This window comes from Cryptomeria japonica, chromosome 3 (assembly GCF_030272615.1).
Source record: "Cryptomeria japonica chromosome 3, Sugi_1.0, whole genome shotgun sequence".
Taxonomy (NCBI): Eukaryota; Viridiplantae; Streptophyta; class Pinopsida; order Cupressales; family Cupressaceae; genus Cryptomeria; species Cryptomeria japonica.
Genome location: NC_081407.1, coordinates 698,728,489 through 698,750,715, shown reverse-complemented (window position 1 = coordinate 698,750,715; position 22,227 = coordinate 698,728,489). Strand labels below are relative to the sequence as shown.

At 34.2% G+C, this 22,227-nt stretch overlaps 1 protein-coding gene across 2 annotated transcripts in view; it reads right to left on the bottom strand.

Moving 5' to 3' along the window:
• Nucleotides 1–13,249, bottom strand: part of LOC131067003 (uncharacterized) — a 62,080-nt gene extending 48,831 nt beyond the window's left edge. Inside the window, exons 1-3 of one of the 2 annotated variants that reach the window (XM_058001914.2) lie at nt 13,095–13,249; nt 12,196–12,618; nt 10,875–12,108 (exon numbers count right to left, since the gene is read on the bottom strand). In XM_058001914.2, coding sequence (XP_057857897.1) covers nt 10,875–12,108; nt 12,196–12,356 — 1,395 coding nt within the window. In that variant the 5' untranslated portion in view covers nt 12,357–12,618; nt 13,095–13,249. Of the gene's footprint in view, nt 1–10,874; nt 12,109–12,195; nt 12,789–13,094 lie in introns of both variants that reach the window. The other variant, XM_058001915.2, reaches the window with a different exon arrangement.
• Nucleotides 13,250–22,227: the final 8,978 nt, after the last annotated feature.

Genomic DNA, 22,227 nt, shown 5'->3' with positions numbered 1-22,227 from the left:
AGTAGCAGCTATAGAATACTAATATACTATAAATATGAATTCATTTGTGTGTTTATATCATATGTATATCTTTGATATCTGAAACAGTATAATTCAGAATAAATCTAATATAATTTGAAATAAAATATAACTTATTTAAATAAAATACATATATGTTATCAAATTTATATTTTCAATTTACTTTTAAAGAAACAAAACAAAATGCACTTCTTCCTTAAATTATTCTATACATAAAGACTATATATAAACATTACTTACATACATACATACATACATATATATATATAATCCTAATAATTTTTCCTATTTATCCCTTTATTTTCACTTTAATTACAACTCCCTCACTTCATTAGCTAGCATTTTGGAATTTTCAAGCATTTAGCATTTGCCCACCAATTTTTAGTCACCACTTAAATACTCCACATAACTAAACGATCAAACTTGCCAACCACTTAAATACTCCGCATAACCAAACAATCAAACTTGCCCAATTCATTTAATATTCGAAAGATGAAATCTGAGAGAGATTTTTTTTAAATTAATATCACAAGGAATCCTTCACCAATCTTCGTATAAGTCACCATTTTAGTAAACCCCAAAGTAAATTTGTAATAATTTGTGACTGTAATCTTTGTGTTAGACCTTTCAAATGATGAAAACTGTGACCACCCTTCTAAATCTAATTTTAGATTCTAAATTTCCTAATACAACCATCATATTAAAGGTGGAGAAATTAAGATGGAAACTTGTGGCATGATTAGAAATTGAATATAAGAAATTACAGTCTCCATCTTATTATAGTAGAAGCCTTTTCATTTTATTTTAACTTTTTTATTGAATAATTTTTTTATATATATACTTTTTTATTAAACAATTTTTTTATTTTATATATATAAAGAACACATAAATATATAAGTTCAAACATTCAACTTCATAATTATTTAGATAATTGCTTCACTATCCATTATTTACAATAATTAACTGTTTGAGGGTGATGCATGGACTCATATCATAAGACCTCCCATTAGAATGCTACAAATCTCAACCACTAAGCTACACACTTCTTTATGATATAAAATGTGGTTCCTCTTTAAAGCACTAATACCTTATCTATGTGTAACTTACTAAAAATATAAAATATATAATCACATTCCAAATGTTTATCAATGAGAGTCATGTCTCATGCAAGAGACACATCTATCCATTATCTATTTAAAATTATTTAGATATATACATTTAGTAGATGTGCAAATATACTTAAGCTCTCTAATTTTAACAATTGGTATCAAAGCTTGATTGTTGTAGAAGAGACAATGAAAGAAAGAATGATAGTTACAAGTATAGAAGAATGAAAAACAAGCTATGTCAAGTTGTGTAAGGTGTCAAAGATTCATTCGTAAGAGAAAGTAGTAAGGAGGTCTTAAATTAACAAGGCACTATTCATGATCTTGAAATGCATTTAAATAGTCCCACTAAAAATGTTTGACAAAATTTGAGCCTCTAAGGTAAATTAAAAGTTGTAAGGTGGATATTTATTGTGATATTTTAAAGTGCATTCTAGTGTGCCAAGCACCATTCTTAATTGGGCAAGCTTAGACTATGAACAATGAAAGAAGAGAATGACTTGTAAAACAGCTGCATGCATATATCTATTGTCATAATAGATCAATAGAGTGAGTGTGCTCCCATCTTTCTTATGGATGCATTGTATAGATTCTAATCTTAGCCTTTCTTTTGAGGAGTATGGATATGAGAGTGATTCTCATGAATTCAATTTTTGACATACTTTTGCGTTCTATCAACTGTTGCTAGCATGAAAGATTGATGTACTAGTAGTCATGAAGAAAGGTTTTCCCACCACTGAATCTACTAGCGTTTCCATATAATCATGCTTGTTGTAGTCAAGCATGTTAGTCTCTAAGTCAATTTTTTAAAATATTTTGGGCAATCTCTCTAAATTTCAAAATAAATGTCCTATGTTTTGCTTGAGAAAGAAATGATGGAGTCATAAAGGAACAAAGAAGGTGATAATTTTAGTAAAAGGGTGAAGAAAAAAAATGAAAATTTGATGTGAAAAAAGGATATTTTGAAAGAGCTACTGAAAGTTTTAAAAAATGAAGAATTAGAAGAAAAGTTGAAATGGTTTGATAAACAATCTAAAATCATTACAAAGTAATGTAGGAGCATCCCTGGTCGATGAGCAATCTTGCATCAACCAAAAATATTTCCTTTCAACTTAGTTCATTGTGCAGTTTTCTGTGTTCTTACCGATTGGTACCGATAGTTCTTGTTTTTTGTTGCAGATCCTATTTTCGGTTTCCAGGCCGGTTCATGTGCTTAATTCCAAATTTTCAGTTCATTTGAGTTCTTTTCCGGTCAGTTATCGCTTCCGATTGACTATTTCTAGGTTCTGGAACAGTTCTTATGCTTGCCAGTTGGTTTTCCTTCATTACCGGAGAGATTCTTGGCATGTGGACCTATTTGGGATCTTGTCCGATGTTCTTTGGCATTTGGCCAACCTTCCTGCTGAACCGCACCTCTTGGTTGTTATTTTTCGGAAGGATTTCTTTAATTCTTAGAGCCGACCTAGTTACACGTTTCATTTTCTTGCATTGGTAAATGTAATCTTATGAGGCCGACCCGGATATGTTTCGATGGGTATATATATGATATTATGTAATCACTTGTGAGGGAAGAGGAAGTAGAATTGAGAACAAGGATTAAGATTCGCATTTAGTGATCTGGTTGATTCTTAGTCTCGGTTGGATTGTATTTGGCTTGAAGTCTGCATGTAACCGGTTAACTACCGGATGTTCTATGATGATTATATGATGATAACCGGATGGTTGCCGAAAGTTCCAAGGCAATAATATGATATGTTTATGTAATCTTGCTATGTTTTCTTGTTGCTTTCGTTGTGTTACTCTTGTTGCATAAGCCGGTCAATTCTCTTTTGAGGGTTTCATCGATTATGCTTGCATCAAATGGTATCAGAGCCGGTTTGTGAACCTGTTGATCGAGGAAGACCTGGTTATGCACCAGTTGGTTGGAAAGGAAGTTGAGGCAACTTGTGGACTTGTTCAAATTGTCGAACGTAAGGCAGAGAAAGGTTTGCAGGTAGATCACTGATCCTAGAACTTGAGCTTGAGGCAATTAGTGGGTGGAGACTTGAACAGATCATTGATTGAGGCAGGCTACAGGTTGGACTCGTAGATCGCCGAGGAGAGGCAACCAGAATCTGAAGTCAGATCGCCGAACCCTTGAGGCAGTTGCAAGTAGCTACTGATAGAACGTTGAATCGGATCAAGTGATGGGACTGACTTTTCAATTAACCCCAAGAGTCTGATGCAGGAGCACCGGGGTAGTTCATACCAGTTTGAGCAGTTAGTTGTGGAATTGCTTGGAGATTGTGGCATTTCTTCATGTTTGAGAGTTTAGCGTTGTGGATTTGGCTTTATCACTTTGAGTTTGTTGTCTTTATCATGTTCGAGATTCATGGCATTTGGATTTAATTCCGATGAGATATTGATTCCGATATTGGCTCGGTGTTGATGTGTTCTTATCGATTAGCCTTGCAGTGTGTGGAGTGAAGATGATTTCGAGTTGCGGTGATTCCCATGACTTGCAGATCATTGATCGGTGTTGTTTTGGGCCTTGGCTGGTATTTCCGAAGGTCTACACATCATTTTATGCTTTTTGTGATGTTCTTAGTGATTTGAGCCGACATGTTATTGTTTACACGTTTCATTATGAAAGAGCCTTTTCCGAATTGTGTGCAAATCAGGTGGTAAGTGTTGCAAGGTTATTGTGGATAGTGGGAGTACTGACAATTTGGTATCTAAGGAGATGGTTATGAAGCTTGGATTGATATGGCTTGATCATCCGTGTCCTTATGCGGTAAGTTGGTTACAAGATGATCAAAAGATAGAAGTAAAGGAGCAGTGTTTGGTGAATTTTAATATTGGGCCTTTCAGGGATGAGGTTTTGTGTGATGTTGTATCTATGAGTGCTTGTCATGTCTTGTTGGGAAGACCTTGGCAGTTTGATAGAGGAGCTATTTATGATTGTACAAGAGACCTAATCACTATTTGAGAAAGATGGGCAAAAGTTCACATTGACCTCTTTGAAGGAGAAAGAGGAGGTGAATAATCTAAACCTTGGGAAAAGTTGCAGTACTGAGAAACCGATTACAGAGGTTATACCGGAAGGTTTGTAGAAAGATTTGATAAAGCCAGTTGCAGAGGTTATACCGGAGAGTGACAAGAGTTTGCAAAAGGACCTGACAGATAAACCCGATGGTCAGATGGAACCCGACCTAGTTACATGTTTCATTTTCCTACATTGGTAAATGTAATCTTACGGGGTCGACCCGGATATGTTTCGGTGGGTATATAAATAATATTATGTAATCATTTGTGAGGGCGAAGGAAGTAGAATTGAGAATAAGGATTGAGATCCGCATTTAGTGAGTTGATTGATTCTTAGAGTCCCGGTTGGATTGTATCTGGCTTGAAGCTTGCATGTAACCGATTAACTACCGGATGTTCTATGATGATTATATGATGATAACCGGATGGTTGCCGGAAGTTCTAAGGCAATAATATGATCTGTTTATGTAATTTTGCTATGTTTTCTTGTCGCTTTCGTTGTGTTACTCTTGTTGTATGAGCCGATCAATTCTCTTTTGAGGGTTTCGCCGATCATGGTTGCATCACAAAGGAAAATAGTTCTCAAAAGGATAAAATATTGAAATTGAATGAATAAAAAAAATTGTTACATCAATTACTTGAAGCATGCCCAAAGGAAAATGTGTGCCTAATATGTAATTAAAAAAATAAATTGTGTTATTTATTTGACAAATCATTTGATATATATGTGATATAGCTAAAGATAAAGAGTGTAGTTGGGGATTACAATTTTCTTGAATCTACAAATCTTGCTACTTGTGATGATAATAACAAGGATTCTTTACAAAAATATATTGTTTTAAAGATTATAAGAAGAATGGGTCATGATGGAAAAGGTTGGGGAAACTATTGGAAAGGAATTGAGAACCCATTGAACCAAGTGTGAGGTTAAATGAATGCAAGCCTTGGATAAATTATAAGTAAATAAAATATAAATATCTTCTAGGTAATATAGTTCTAAACAAGTCTATCCAATAAATGCAATGCTCCCAATGTTCGCATTGTAATAGGCAAGGACATAAAAAAGGAAATACATTGATGTCTTCATCCTTGTATTATTAATGTATTGAATCATTCTAAACAACTGTGTTGGAACAAAGAGTGTAAGAAACAACCTATGAAATATAGTATACAAATAAATTATGGATGGATTGATGTATCTTATTGGCAAAATCTCACAAATATGTTCAAAATGTTGTATAAAAAAAAAATCTCATGTCAAACAAAATTGTAATCAAGAAAGATTTGAATGTTTAAGTTGAATGGTTGATGACAATTTTTTAGGACTCAAAGGAAGTAATTGTCTTCCTATATGTTGTGAATGAAGCAAACATATTACTACTAGATACCATTTCATCAAGGGAACTTGTGAACAAAGGAGAAATCCACTTGGAATTTGTAGCTTAAAATATCAATTGGTAGACATAGTCATAAAGGTGTTAGCAAAGGAGAAATTTAAACATCTAAGAAAGAGAAAGAATTTAGAATATTAAAATGGCTAGTGGTAAAAATTAAGGGGAGTATTGGAAAAAACTATTAGTTTCTCCCACTAACCATCAAATAATTTTCAGCATAATTAAACAAGATAGGTAGACACATTGAATTGTTTGTAGACTTGAACTTTTTGGAGAGGATCACATTTGATAATTCTATAGAGTTGTAAGAATTTGAAAAGACTTTGAATTAGTTGGTATGAAGGAGATTTCAATATTAACTATTTATGATTGGCCCAAACTGAACCTTGAGGAGATACAAAGATTTACGAAAACCATTACTAAGAATAGAAACAATTACTTGAATATCACTTTCTACCGTTAATTGATGACATGTTGCTTTCCTTGGCAAAAGACTTGAAACAGTTGAAGGACCTCATGCCTGGAAAGAGCGGTAGAGCAGGCGAAAAGGTTCACAATCATGTGTTGTGATTACATCAGTAAGGGAACAATCTCCAGGTTCGTTACGTTACTATTCTCAACCCATTTATTTATGTGGCTCGCCTTAAATTTTTAACTATTATTATATATTTGTTGAACCGTTCCACGGCAAGACTGTTCATCGTTTACGCGTGATAATCTATGCTCTAATGGTCACATTCACGTTAATGTGATCACGCACTTCTAGACTCTTCCTTTTGTCACGGTCACGGTTGGTGATTTACAACAGTCCGTTGAAAGAGTCGGCGTAAATCTTTTGAAAAAATCTGCTTCGAGAAAAAATAGATCGTCCAACTTTAGAGTCCAGATGTTGAAATAGTGGGCTGTAGCTTTTGTTGATCAAATCTCTTCATTGTTCTGTCCTTTAAAGAAGTTTCCGTCCCAATTACCACTCATCGTTTTTTTTATTTGCGTAGGATATACTCATCGATACAGTTTAAGTTTTTATATTTAAAATAAATTTTCAGTTTTAGAGGTGATTAAAACATACCATATCATTTAAGATTAAAAAAAATTCAAATACCAGTCTGTCTTACTTAAAAAAAAATGATATATGTAGAATTTTCTTATGTTTGAAATTGGTTATGTTTGACTTTTAGATTTTGTGAAACATTTTAATTTTTTTTTGTTAGAAGAATTCAGTTTAAAGTGGTTTGATTGAAGGGAGTTAGATGAAAATCTTGGATAGAACCACCTTACGCATAAAATAAAGTCTTCTTTACACCTATAAAAAAGTTTTTAAAAAATCAATTTCATTTAATTATATTTTTTAATATTATATATTTTTCATTATAGAATAAATGTTCGTCAAAAAAAAGAGAGCTGGAAAACATATCAAATTCTATTAGACTATTTAATGTTCATTTCCTATCCAGAAGATCTATTCCCTTAAATTCATCAATTAAATTATAAAGTCTAGTAATATTTATATTCCGTCAAATTTGATACGGTCTTGTGTCCGCCTCATTGGTTCGCGGATGAGGGTTTTTATTCAACAAAATAAGCTTTTCATAGTTTATTTAATCATTTAATTTTACTGCTAAATTAAAAATCATTCAACTGAAAATTTAAATATACTTTCAAAATAACTTTTGGAACTATAAAAAACAATTTCGTTTTTCATGGATGGGTAGTTTGCACGTTGATTTTCGAAATCTGAAACACCGAAAGCCTACCCTTCTATTCTTCCACGCCCTTGGCAAATAATCAAGACACGCAACTAACATTCCTTATTTCGTTGCCGTCGACTAGTTTGCCTTTATCGATGATACGTTTCAACCTTAACGAATAAGGAAATATTTATTGTTCAAAGTATACATGAAATAAAACTGAACCAATTTATTTCCTGGTACACCAAATCAAACTCTACTTAGTTTAAGTAAGAGCAGAATGTTCCCGTTTACATCTCGATCTGTTCTGGAAAATATATGAATCCTGTAACAATTCGACTGAAACACCAGATCGAAATTTACTCCGTCTAAGAGCAGAATCTTCCCTCTTTCATCTCAACAGTTCCGGAAAATACGTGAATCCTGTAACGGTTCAACGGACAGACCAGATAGCATTGCTGTAAAGATTCGACAGAGCATTTTTTTTTTTGGATCGGTGACACACAGCATTTTTACTCGTTTGTTATCCGTCCTTTCAAGAAAACAAAGGGCAACAGGAAGGCAGACAACATTTAAAATAATGACCGTTCGATAAATTCATTGACTATCTGTTCGATGAAAAAGCAGTCTGGTCTGGGACGGCGTGCGACGTAAACTTTTAAAAGACAGTTTGGTTTTATGGCTAGGTAGTAAAATACAATTAAAACTTTTTCAACATTGGCGAGATCGATAATTAAAAAATCTATTACCCGGAGCTTTAATTTTTCGGAAAGGGATTGATATTGGCGATGTACGGATCGGAGTCATCCTCACTTTCTGAACCGTTCCCGTTCTGGTGACGTGGCCGAAAGGGTATATTCGGCATCCAACTGTCAGTGGTAGTACCATGCGCTGGCTTTAGCACGGGAATATACATCAAGATTACTTGTTTCAGGTGTATGTACACATCACAGACAAGGGCGTGGGCTAAACAGTTCAGTTATACAGAGAGGAATGGACTTGTTCCTTTCAGGAATGGACATGATTGCGCAGACTGGACGCGCTTTAATGGGCTAATTGTGAGTTGGAGTGGGGAAAAGAAGGTATAAAAAGCAAAAAGCTGGTACTACGTTCACATCAAATTGACAGAATGGAGGACTGACAAAAGCGGTACCGTTACTTGTTGCCTCGAAGCTATCACTCTCTCTCCGGGTCTTAAGGCGGTATCTGACACCCTCTATCTTACCCAATTTAATTATTCAAATATCCATCTTATCACTGGATTTAATCAACGATGCCGTTTCATTCTTGACCTCATCTTTTCCACAGAATCTGGGTAAGCATTCCATTCAGAGCTTGTGAATGGCAATATTCTTCATTGAAATTTTCTCCCATTGGTTTCTTGAAGATATTGTTGAAATTTGCGGATTGTTTTGATTGATTCACGGATTATAATTAGCAAGTCAATGTGACACGATATTGGTATTGTTACAATACCAGGCAGTGAATGTTATTACAAAATTTATGTTTCCATAGAGACTGAGAATTTTTATAAAAAATGCTGATTTTTTATCAGAAGCATTCTAGGTTGAATTTAAACTAATTTTATGATCGCTTGTCATCCATGGAATTTCATATATGGGTTTTATTTTTTTCTTTCGGCATATCTCGTAAAATTCAAAATAACTGTCTCCTTGTACTCATAATTACTTTCATGATCTTTGATTCAGACAGCAATGGGATTCTCACAGAAATAGCGTGCCATTCATAGAAACGGACAAATTTTCTGATATCGAAAAACATTACCGCTAAGCCCAACCGTATTTTTTTTTTCCCTGTTGGAAAGTTATTGCTCTTCAAAAGAAGAGATAAAATTCTCTTCAAGTTTCAGATTTGTTGTTTCATTTTATTCAATAAAACAACAGTTTATAGTACTCTTGTTAATGTGCTATTATCCTTTTTATAAACTAATTCGGTATAAAAGAAATTATTATCTTGTACTAGAATACTGTTCTCACAACGAGATTTCAACTCAAACCGTTAATACGTGAGAGTTCGGGTACGAGTACATATATTTGGTTAGTCATTGATAAATAAAAATTGCAGATGCTGAAATTTAGCCTGCCTGAAGAATTGAAGATATTGGCAAAATTTCAGGAAAAAGGATTACAGTATTCGAATTTACATACCCGGTGATTTAGTAAAGGGTCCGCATTTAACACCGCTCTTTCAACAACACTTAGATTGTAATTGAAGCGATCGTTCCAATCTATTCTCGTTGAGTCCATATTTTAAGCCAGGATTCGAATCATCCTGAATTGCGTGAAGGAACAACTTCAATGAATTTAGGGAAGCCAGGAGGAAAGTCATAATGGAGCCGAAAATATAAAATCTTTGTATTTCTTCATATGTGGTTAAAATTTCACTTGAGATGGCGCACAAAATCTTCTAAAATTTTTGTTTTCTTAACGATTCAGAGTTTAGGTTTTTATAGGAGGACTTTACTATAATGTTTTAATACCATTGTATGATTGTTTTTGGGTTAATTGTGTATTTTTAATCAATGTGATCATTATATGAAGAGAAAAATGATCCAAAATATTGTTTGAAATATATATACAATTAAAACCAAACACAATCATACAAATCTTTATGAACTCTTAAAAACTTATGACAATTGTTTTAACAATAGTTAAGTCTTGACAGTCCACAACAATATTGTACAGATATTACTATTCAGGTGGACAAACCGAAAGGGTTTTGTTGAGGTGAAATCTCCTAATCTTCGCTCGAAATAAACATGAGATGCTAAGGCTTGTTATGCACAAAAATACGCGATGCCACAAACCCAAGTTGGGCTTCTTTAAAACATGCCCCAGGTTAAATCTAGTATTCTGATAATGAATTACAAAATGTGATTTAAAATGTTATTAAAAAATGAATACACAGTCTAATCCAGAAATCTAGTGATAAATTATCTATGAATTGTGAAAATCTGATATCATTAAAAATCATTTTGCGGTAACACAAATATAACCCTACAATATAAGGGCATTATGTTTTATAAAAGGAATCTTTACACAAATAGTAGCAACAGTTTTCAGCAGAAACGCTTTGCAAAATGAGCAGCAATGACTCCTACCAAGCCACACAGTCCATACACAGCGGTTGAAAGTAAAATGATTATAAATAGTAAACAGCTTTCAACCAAAACACAGCGAAAAAAGCAGCAATGAATCCTCACAAGTTACAATCCATATGCAGTTGTTGAAAGTTATGATTTTCTTATAAGTTGTTTTCGATTGTGGTTGATGGACAGAATGTTTCAAATCAATGTACTGTTTTTTTGCCACTGAATTTTTAGTGGAAAAGAAATCAATTTCCAACGGTTCGTCGAAACTTCATCTACCTGATCTATTGTCGATAATGTTTTACAATCTGGGTTGTTTTGATGCCATGGAACTCTTAGGAATATAAGGATTTAGTGGAATTTTTATTGTGTACCCTCGCTCATTAAATGAAACACAAAATAAGATCCCTGATTTTCTTTGCCAATTCTATCTATTTGTAAAGCTGAAAATCTCCATATTGCAAGCCGATAATTGAAATCGCAAAGCAGGAAGAAAATCTAAACGGGAAATATTTGAATAAGATACGCGGCATACCTTAACTCCCTTGGTAAGACTGGATATTATGCGAAGCCGTTGCCGTTTTCTTTTCGTTTCTACAGTTTCAGCTTTTCTTCTTCCAGCTTTCCCTATTTCCTGCGAATGCGCACCAATTGACCTCTTTCGTTTGCAACTGATAGTTGTTGCGCTTCCTACTGCTGTGTCCATCAGCACCATGGTTTTCTTTAGCTTTAAATTAGCTTTGGTTGAATCCGAATCCGCCGATGTGTCCATCGCCAAGTTTTCTGATGAATCAGCAGGAATATTAACTGGTAGAGCAGCCGCACAAATATCAACTATTGACCGCTTCTTTTGTGCCCTTGATTTCTGTCTTTGAAGTTTACCATGCTTTTTCTGTGCGTTAGATGCTTGTGCAAGGCAATCATCCATGTGAGCATTCACGGCAGTTACAGTGGTAGAGGTAAATGTTTTGCAGACCGGGCAAACTTTAAGTCCCGAAACATCATTATTGCTAATGTCAAAAACGTTTACCGACTCTGATTTAGTTTCCTCAAGATTCAGATGATCAATTTTGTTTTTCTCAGTCTGCGTTAAATTTGACCCCGCTGGTAACTGATCTCGCGCCATTTTTCTAGCCTTCTTCGGCCTTTCTATTTCATCTCCTAAACCTGCATCCGTGACAGACTTCGATTCCCCCTTGGTAGAACCAAACGTAAAATTGATTACCTGCCTTTCGGTCGCCGGAGATTTATCCGGTTTTCCGTTCTGGTTTTGCTTTCTTGTAGCAGCATCTACATTACTATCACTTTCAGCCTTTCCCTTTTCCTGTACCCGTGTCAGCTTTTTCTCTCCATCTGACTGCGAAGTAAATTTTGGAGTTGAAGTGGCTGCTGAAGAACGATGGCGGTGGCCATAGTTATACCGCCTTTCGTATTTACTTTCTTTTCTCTTCATACCATCTTCTCTGTTGGCAGTATTGTCTTCCGGTCCAGAAATTTTGACTGTGCTAAGTTTTCTAATTTGTTCTTCTAGATCCTTGGAAATGGCCGTATCCACTTCGGATACAATAATCCCCTCGCTATTATCTCCCGGCTGAGCTCCATGGCGCTGAATCGATACGCAATGTTGAGATCCCCACCATCTGTAAATCGGTCTTTCGAGAGGCGGAAGCACCTGGTTTCGACCTTCTCTCAAGCAATCATCAAGCAGACTCTCCGAGAAAGGCCATGATTTCCTGATATTCATATTCCTGACTTTACCCACATATTCACTGCAAATCAATTTGAAATGAACCTTTATTATCACCATCTACAGACTGTTATTAAAGGGAACAAAATAGGAAAATAGAGAAACTTACCGAATAGAAAAACTTTCAGAAAATACTCCGGTACTAATGAGGATCGACCCTTCCAATGGATTATCTGGATTTGTCAACATTTTTGAATTGTGACCAAATTTCTTGCGCGGTTCCCGAGCATTTCTATCGGCACATTCGTGCGAATTGGATACAGCTTCCATCTCTACTTTTTAGGAATACCAAAACTGGCGAAGATTGATCCGACGAAAATACTGCCCGTGACCAAAAATGCTTTAAAAAGCCAAGATAAGCCTTAACTATTGTCTTCCCTTCATTGTCCCGGCTTCTGTCAAAGCTCAAAACATGCGGAGACTGAATTCTCTTTTCCGAAGCCTGCATTTAACTCAAGGTAATATATTGCACAAACAGAACCCAGAAGCGAAGAAAATTTCACAACCGTTCAACAGTCAAGCTTCCTGTGACCTGCCATGGTAATATATTTTGAAATAGAATGGCTCAGATACGCTTCAGATGCTCCAAACTATTACAAAAGCCTTAAATGGCGGAACAAAAGAAGGGATTAATTTCCCAAAACCAAAGCCTTTCCAGGTCAGAAAGCAAAAACAGGCGATGCCCTTCAACACAACACGGACCTGTAAATGTAAAATAAACCGCCACATCCTCAAAAGAAAGATTCAGGTTCAGCGATTCAAGTTTTCTTCAGCGAAAATGTGACAGAAAACCCCAGTAAAACAACAACTACAGATCCTCCTCAAAATTTCCTAGGGTTTTGACTCTTGTTCAGAACTCCTTTCCTCAAACTCTTTCCAGAAAACAAAAGACAAAAAAAACCCATTTGCAAAGAAAATGAACCTGAAACAATGATAACCAACCAGGTACCCAGCCGAATCAAATCAAAAAGGGCCAAAAAAAACTCAGGAGGCATTGAGGCCACTCACCGCAGTTGGAATCGAAGAATCGACCAAAAAAATCCTCGGAAACGCCCATTCTCCATCTCCGTCTCATCTCCATCTGGGGCGTGGGAAAGCAAGCTAAAACATGATGAACAGCGAAAGCGGGTCAGGCCAAGTAGTAGGTACGCAACCCCATCATGACCATCCCTAAATATGGATGCCGTGAGCTTTATGATATATGTACATACCAACACATAACATCCCATCACCATCTATGAGAGATGGTGCTATGCCATGATTGATTATGACAGGAAAGGCTGGATGTGGGTCTCTGTACGCCACGTTGACTGTAATGTCGGAGACTACTAGTCCCCTGGTCATATGGAAACACAATTTCAGACCCCTTTTTAAACATTTTTTTAATCTTACGCTTCACTGACGACTTATTAAGGGCCCACCTCAGACGATTATTATTCCATAATCTAAGTCAAATTCAAGATCTATTAATACTTTGATGTGACAGTTGGTACAAATAGGCGGGAGAATTTGTATGGGCTTTTCCCCGCAACTCATCCACTGGCCGTCATTTTGCCCGGATAAAACATCCGCCACCATTTACCGACATTCAAATTTCTTACCAAACTATAAAATAGTCATTTACCGTGTCTTTGGAAAACTTACCACTACCACTCTGATAGAAAGGCGAGAAAAAGCTTTCTTTCAGTACAAATATCATCTTCAAAATTATTAGCAGTCATTCAGCACTCATATTTCTTTATTCTTTAAAGAAAGGAAAATGTTATTAACTTTTAATATTAATAATAAATTTGGTAACTTCATATTATTTGTTAAGTGTTGTATTAGACCATGGTTATTGTGATGCACAAATTTTAAGTCATATTACTATATTCAGTATCATGCAAAAGAATGTTGCTCTATTTTAATATAGTCTAATTGTATATAGATATTTTTAATCATTTTATCTTTTCAAGTTCATATAGTATACAAAAGAGATATTTAGCTTCATGTCTTTATATTGTTGTTTTCTTATATATTTCCCTTCATAATATGTCAACATTTGTTGAAAAAATTAATACATTTCAATTAGATCAGAAGTGTACATTATACTATTTTCTCAACATTTTCAAGTTACATTTTCTATCCAGAATTTGAAAATGTAAATTATATAAACGAATGATTGTGTTCATTGTGTAAGTGATGATGATTTGTATTTGATGAATGTATCATTTGGTATTTAATTATTGTCAATCTAACACATAACTTTATTTGTTGATGATTGATATAAGAATGAAATCATGAAAGTAGAGGATCAAAAGGAAGTAAAAATGCATCACCTTTTTTCTTTTCTTTTGGAAATCAACAAAAGTTACTTACATTTGTTTAGGAAATTAATATGTTTTCAATTATATCAAAATTGTTCATTATATTTTTTGTTTAGAAAATTTCAAGTTACATTTTGTATTCATAATTTGATAACCTTAAATATAAAGGGAATATTTGTGTTTATTTTGTAAGTGATGATGACTTACTTTTGATGAATTTATCATTTGATATTTAATTATTGTCAATCTAGAAAATAGCTTTATGTTCTTGATTGGTATGAGGGTGTATGCATGAAAGTGGAAGACCATAGGGGAGTAAAAAGTGCATCACTTTTTTCTTTAAATCAAAAAAAGATAAACTTTGATATGTAATTTGATATCTTACATTTAAAATGTAAATATGTGATAAGAATAAGTAAAATGATGCTCAAAATGGAATTTTTAAATTATTATTCTTAAATTTAATAGAGATTTATCTTTTTTATGCATTCCTAAAATTGAAGGATTAAATCTTCATTCCTAGGAGGTAAAATGCAAATAATATTATCTTTAATCTTTTCTTCATATTTTTCTTCTCCTCCACTTCCTCATCCTTCTTACTCTTCTTTTTCCACTTCTTTTGGAACACATCTATCTAAAAAAAATTGTTTAATTTTTTTCAAGAAAATATCTTTTAAGTAACATGTAGACCCATATAAGAGCTACACCACTCAAGTTGTAAATAAATAAAAATATTGAGCATCTAGATCTAGAATGAGTCTTAAAATTCTAGCCACTATTTTATCACATAAGCACTTTTGACTATATGTAAGGGGCCACATTGAAACTAGGGTTTACAAATTTCCACCACATATCCAACTTTAATTTGATCATTTCATAATATTCTCACCTTAAAAAGAAAAATATATATAATAAACACTACAGGAACTTTAGCAAGATTTTTAAAATGTTAAAAAAAAAAAAAAAATTATAATTCAAGTAGCCTAAAATTAATTTTTGAGAAAATATAAATTACAATGTCATTCAAAATTGATGATCAATGTAGTTCTTATGACGTTCAATATTGGATTTGGATCTCAATGAAATATAATTGTTTATACCTTTCAAGCAATAAAGGTCTTCTTCCTAGAATATTTCTTGTTGCGGAATTATATTGCACATTATTATTACCTCATATATTATTCTAATATTGAGCATTGTGTTGTGGATTTCCTTGAAGATTTTGATTAGCAAAAGGATTTTTCCCTACTTGTGTATTATTTACACTATCACCACCGTATCCTCCTTGGGTAAATAATTATGGTGATGACTCGAATCTCCAACATTTTTATTTTGTGGATTTGGTAAAGGATTTTGTTGGGGATTCAATGGCATAGATGTTGTAACTATGAATATGGGGATGTTAGAAGGGGTGGTGAGAGAAATTGAGGAAGAAGTACCTTGATTGGCAAAAGAGGCTCTCATTGCGTCAATTTTCCTTCTCATATAACCCCTTATTCTCATTCTAACTCACCCTTCAAATATTGTACTTCTTTCAAAAATTCATCTTCAATTTTCATATTTTGCCTATGTTAAATTTTGGGGAATTTTGCATATTTTATATATTGACTAATGGATTAATGGTTGTATTGATGGAATTCGCATACATAGGGTTTAAAAATTTATGGGTATGAAGATCACTTTATTGATTATTGTGTTGATATTTTAGTCTTTCTCTCTCAAGATCCTCATAATTTTTTTTGAATTTTAGCTTCTTCATCAATGAGAGGACGTGTTTCTATTCTATTTCCTAAAGATGGTTTATCTCTTATATTTTTATTACTTGGTGAAAAAGGGCCATTTGTAGGAGTGGTACATTTACCCATTTCTTTTTCTATCCACCTTATATTTTTTATTCTTGGAGCTATCTATTTATTAGGTGTATTCTAATATAATGATCTTTTTCCATCCATCTTAGGAAACAATAATACTTATCATGTTTATGTTGGCATTATGGATGAATTGATTATGTGTTGCATTGATGTTTTGTCATTGATGTCAACACTAGTTGTTATCGTTGGTTACCGGCAGATAGGTTTTGGTTACTAGCAAATAGGTTTTGGTTACTAGTAGAAGATCTAGTGTTACCAGTAGAAGAGACTAGATGTTGGACACTTCCGGCATCTTTGGATCAATGGAGTATGTTTGATTGTATGTGTTACATGTTCCTACAACATGCATGATAAATCTAATAATGTACTTGATTTGATTCACACTGACTTATGTGTTACATGTTCCTACAGAATGCATGATAAATCTAATAATAAATCTAATAATGTATGTTCCTACAATATACATGATAAATCTAATAATGTACTTGATTTGATTCACACTGACTTATGTGGTCCAACAAGGACTAGAAGCTTTCAAGGTGATAGGTATCTCATGTTGATTATTGATGACTATTCTAGGATGATGTGGGTGACTTTTCTTAGGGAGAAGTCTAAAGCCTTTGAGAAATTCAAGATCTTTAAAGCAAAGGTTGAAACATAAAATGGATTGAAAATCAAATGTCTAAGATCATATCAAGGAAGTGAATTCACTTCTCATGAATTTAGCAGTTATTGTGAGATAAATGGAATTACGAGATAGTTATTTGCACCTCGGACTCCTTAGCAGAATGGAGTAGTGGAAAGAAAGAACAAAACCATTTTGGATGCAGCAAGATCTATGATGATGGAAGCCAAATTGCCTCACATCTACTGGAGAGAAGCAGTGAATACATCAGTCTACACATTCAACAGAGTTCACATCAAAGGTGAAACTGGTAAGACCCCTTATGAATTATGGTTTGGACATACACCTACTGTTAAATACTTCATAATTTTTGGAAGTAAATGGTATATCAAAAGAGATGATTCGATTGGGAAGTTTGATCCTAGACGTGATGAAGGGATATTTCTTGGTTATTCAATTCAAAGCAAAGCATATAGATGATATAACAAAAGATTGTAGAAAATTGTGGAGAGCACTAATGTGAAAGTGTATGAGAAATACATAAATCAATCTATATCATATGATAGGGAACTAGCAGTAGAAATGATCATAACTGAACTGGCAATGCCTCAACTGGTACAGGAAACTGAGACAGTTACACCGACATAATCAGAAAATTCAACTCTGACTGATGATCAAAGCAGTGAACCTGAAATTCAGAAGACACCAAGGTATGTAAGGTTAAACCATTCTGAAGATGAAATCATTGGAGATGGGAACAAGGGAGTTAAATGACAAGAAGAAGATTGGCAAATGAAGAGGTATGTCTTATTTCTCAAATTGAACTAGCATTTGTTATTGAAGCTTGTACTTGGATAAACATTAGTTAAAGGCTATGGAAGATGAATTAGATTAGATAGAGAAGAATGAGACTTGGACTTTAGTTCCCCGACCTAAAAAATAAGAATATTATTGGAACTAAATGGGTTTTTAGGAATAAACTGAATGAGGATGGTAAAGTTGTAAGAAACAAGGCTAGATTGGTTTGTAAAGGATATTCTCAAATGGAAGGAATTGATTATGGTGAGACATTTACACCTGTAGCTAGAATTGAATATGTTAGATTATTTCTTGCCTATGCAGCTTATAAGAACTATAAGGTTTATCAAATGGGTGTTAAATGTGCATTTTTGAATGGTGAACTTGAGGAGAAAGTATACATTGAGCAACCTGGTGGATTTTCACTAACAAATGATAAAGATATGGTTTGCAGATTGAAGAAATCTTTATATGGATTGAAATAAGCTCCTAGAGCTTGGTATGTAAGGTTGGATAAATATCTTTTGAAGCTTGGTTTTACTAAAGCTAGTGTTGATAGTAATTTATATTGTAAAATTATTGATGATGATATTCTGATTATTGAAGTATTTGTTGATGATATCATTTTTGGAGGAGAAGATAAATTGTGCATGGAATTTGCTAACAACATGAAGAATGAACTTGAAATGTCCATGATTTGTGAGATGAGATTTTTCTTAGGTTTGCAGATTACTCAAGCTAACAAAGGCATTTTTATCTGTCAAACTAAGTACATGAGGGAATTGTTGAAGAATTTTGGTATGGATAATTCCAAACTGGTAAGTACTCCTATGGTGACAAGTGAGAAATTATCTATCAAGGATACTTCTACACTGGTAAATCCGACAAGGTATAAGTCTATGATTGGTGGCTTGTTATATTTAACTTAGACTAGACTGGATATTATGAATGCAGTAAGTATTGTTTCAAGATATCAAATTAATCCTAAAGAAAATCATGAATGTGCAGTAAAGAGGATATTATGATATTTGCAAGGAACAACAACAACAGAATATGGCTTATGGTATTCTAAAAGTGATGATTTCACTTTATGTGCATATACTGATTCAGATTGGGCAGGAGATACTGATGACAGGAAGAGCACTTCTAGTGGAGCTTTCTTTCTTGGAAAGAAACTAGTTTCATGGATCAGCAAAAAATAGTCATGCATTTCTTTATCTACTACAGAAGCTGAGTATGTTGCAGCAGCAAGTAATTGCACTCAAGTCTTGTGGATGAAGCAAATATTGAAGGATATCAAGGTAAATTGTAGTGAACTGGTAGTTATCTACTGTGATAACTCTGCAGCTATTGACATGTTTAAGAATCTAGTATTTCACTCTAAGTCTAAGCATATATCAATAAAGTATAACTTTATGAAGGACAAGGTAGAAGGAAAGGAAGTCCAATTGGTTTATGTGAACACTAAAGAATAGATTGGAGATATATTCACTAAACCACTGTCTAAGGAATCATTTGAGTATTTGAGAGACAGGTTAGGGGTTTCTGCCCCTTCGGTAGAGACTTGATTGATGCAATTTGTCATCAGTCAGGCATGCATTATTGGAGATATTATTCATTCAGGCACTGACGAGTGGTGCTACTACTCAGGGGGGGTAGTCATCTTTGAGATTCAGAGGTTTACATTCTTGCTTTGATATTTGTGTCAAATTTCTGGTATTGATGTCAAAGGGGGAGAGATAGTGATGTGAAAAATAAATTCAGAACTTACAGAGATATGATTCACAAGGGGAGAGTTATTGGTATTTAGGAGATTGTTGGTTGTCTTCCACAGGGAGAGACTTGTTTGGCATTTTTTGGTAATTAGATGTTTTTCACATCTAGTGTTGCCATCAATGCCAAAGGGGGAGATTGGTGGCATTATGGATGAATTGATTATGTGTTGCATTAATTTTTTGTCATTGATGTCAACACTAGCTGTTATGGTTGGTTACCGACAGACAGGTTTTGGTTACTGGTAGAAGATCTAGTGTTACCGGCAGAAGAGACTATCTATTAGACACTTCCGACATGTTTGGATCAATGGAGTATGTTTGATTTTATGTGTTACATGTTCCTACAGTATTTTTTGGTCAGTTGGTATTGATTTGGTAATTGGATGCTATCATACACTCTTGTAAACCCTTATTGGCATTGGTTTAAGGTTTAACCGGCAGAGCTTTCACTGAGGAATCTTGACAGAATGCATAAGTGGTGTTGGTGCGGCTTCTACATGGATTTTAGGATGCTGAAGATGTTCTCTGATCGTGCTTCATCACTTTGGTGTGTTGGACCTAGAATAGGTCTGGTACCTATCTAGGTTATGGACCGCTATCATGTTAACGTGTACTCTACATGTTACTGGGATGTTTTGGGATATTCTATAGCTTGGTTATTATTGTTTTGGTGTTAAGCCGACATGGCATATCATTGTAATATGGATCTATGTAATGATCTTATTGTAATATCTTTTAGCTGGTCGACCTAATTGGTTTAGGCCTTAGGTTCAGTATAAATGATGTAAGATCTCATTCTAGATCATGGTATGGAATGGGGATTATGTGTCATGGTCTTGAAATGCAATATCATATGCGAAGGAGTTTTGATCGATCATAGGAGATTGAATTGGGATTAAGTAAGAGGTTAAAGGCCTCTGGTATTGAGCTTAATCAGGATTGTAATCATGCATGGTAGATGTTATAGATATGGCAGTTCATTATTCTGGATTGTTGTCCATTTATCTTGAGGTGGTTATAAGCTCTTTATAGTTAGTGAGACTCTTTTGTAATGAGCAGTACGCTCTAGGCAGTGTGCCTTCCTGCATGTGCAGGCCCCTCATTGTATCACATACTTTCTGCAGAAGTATCATTTGACTATGTGTAGGCTTCCCATCATGGTTTTTCCCTTTCCAGGTTTTCCACGTACAAATAATGGTGTTATGTGGTATGGTTGCATTGTGTTGATTATTTGTTTCACTGTTAAGTTTTATTTCTTACCAATATTTGATTCTGCTTAACTGATACTTAATCTGGTTAAAGGTTAATAAGTGGATTAAATGATATAATTTGTTAACAACTGATTCATCCCCCCCCCTCTCAGTTTTTCACCATTTATCCTAACAGTTTACTGATTAGCAGATACTAGAATCACTACCTACTATTTTGGGAATTAATTTTTTCTAAACAAAAGGCTTATTATCCTAAATAGATCTAGGCTATTTTATACTAAATCACTTACATTTTTTCTCTAATGTACTTTCTGTTGGCATTCTACACTCATATGAGATTGGTTTATGATGTCATTGATGGCAACCAACCGGTATTGGGTTACACAAGATCATCGGCAATAGGTTATACATGGCACTGGTAGGCGCTTACACTGGCATTCAGATTTCATCAGCAACAAAGCATACCATCACTCAGGCCGACATGGGATGAACTTTTGTTTATTGTATTATAATTATCTTTTGTAAGCCGACATGGTATATTGTAAAGACTCATATAAGTATGAGATCTCATAAGTCATTTTGTAGGTATGGTATTATATATATGAGAGATAGCGAATATTCTAATCAAGGCGATAATTGTATAAGGTGATTTAGTGATAGCGAAGGTTTTTGGTTAAGGTATCTTTCTAAGATTAAACCGGTACTAAACCAAGCATTAGAGATGCTATTTTGAGCAATACATTGTATTGGATTTTAATTATCCATTTTGTAGTCAGTGAGACTCTTCTGAACAGTGAGCTCTAGGCTGTTGGCCTTCCTACATGTGCAGGCCCCTATTGTAAGTAGTATTTATTCATTGGCCAGTGAGTAAATATTGTGGGTCACAAATCCCATCGAGATTTTTCCCACACCAGGTTTCCTCATTAAAATATCTTGTGTTATGGTGTGTTTCTATGTTGTCTCTGTTATTTGTGTTTACTGCATTAATTCTTGTTTACCAGTACACTGTTTTGGGTGGCAATGTTATAAATAAATTTAAATATTCAATTAACCAGTTAGACACTAATTCACCACCCCCTCTCAGTGTTTGTGGGACTGTTATTGAATCTAACAATTGGTATTAGAGCCTAGTCCTCTATTTACAAAAGCTTAACAGCTTGAGGAAGATTCTGAAACCGGTACCGATGGAGAATTTAAGAAAATAGTTGGAAGGAGCTCTTGAAGATTTTGTTGTAGAAAAATTGAAGAATATCAAACTTGAAGATGATCTGAGAACTGCGCAGGAATTCATTAAAGGACTTCAGGAGAACCTGGTTATAGCACAAAATAAGAGAAAAGAACTTCATGAACAAATGCAGAAACATGATGATGAAAAAGAAACTCTTAGTAATATTGCAGACAAGTTGAGATAAGAAAACACTAATATGAAGAATGAAATGCAAGATATGACTATGAGGCTATGTAAGGATCTTGAAGACAAAAAGAAGAATGAAGAAGACTTGACTAGGAGACTTAATGATGGAGCAAATGAAAATTTGAGACTTAATAATGAAAA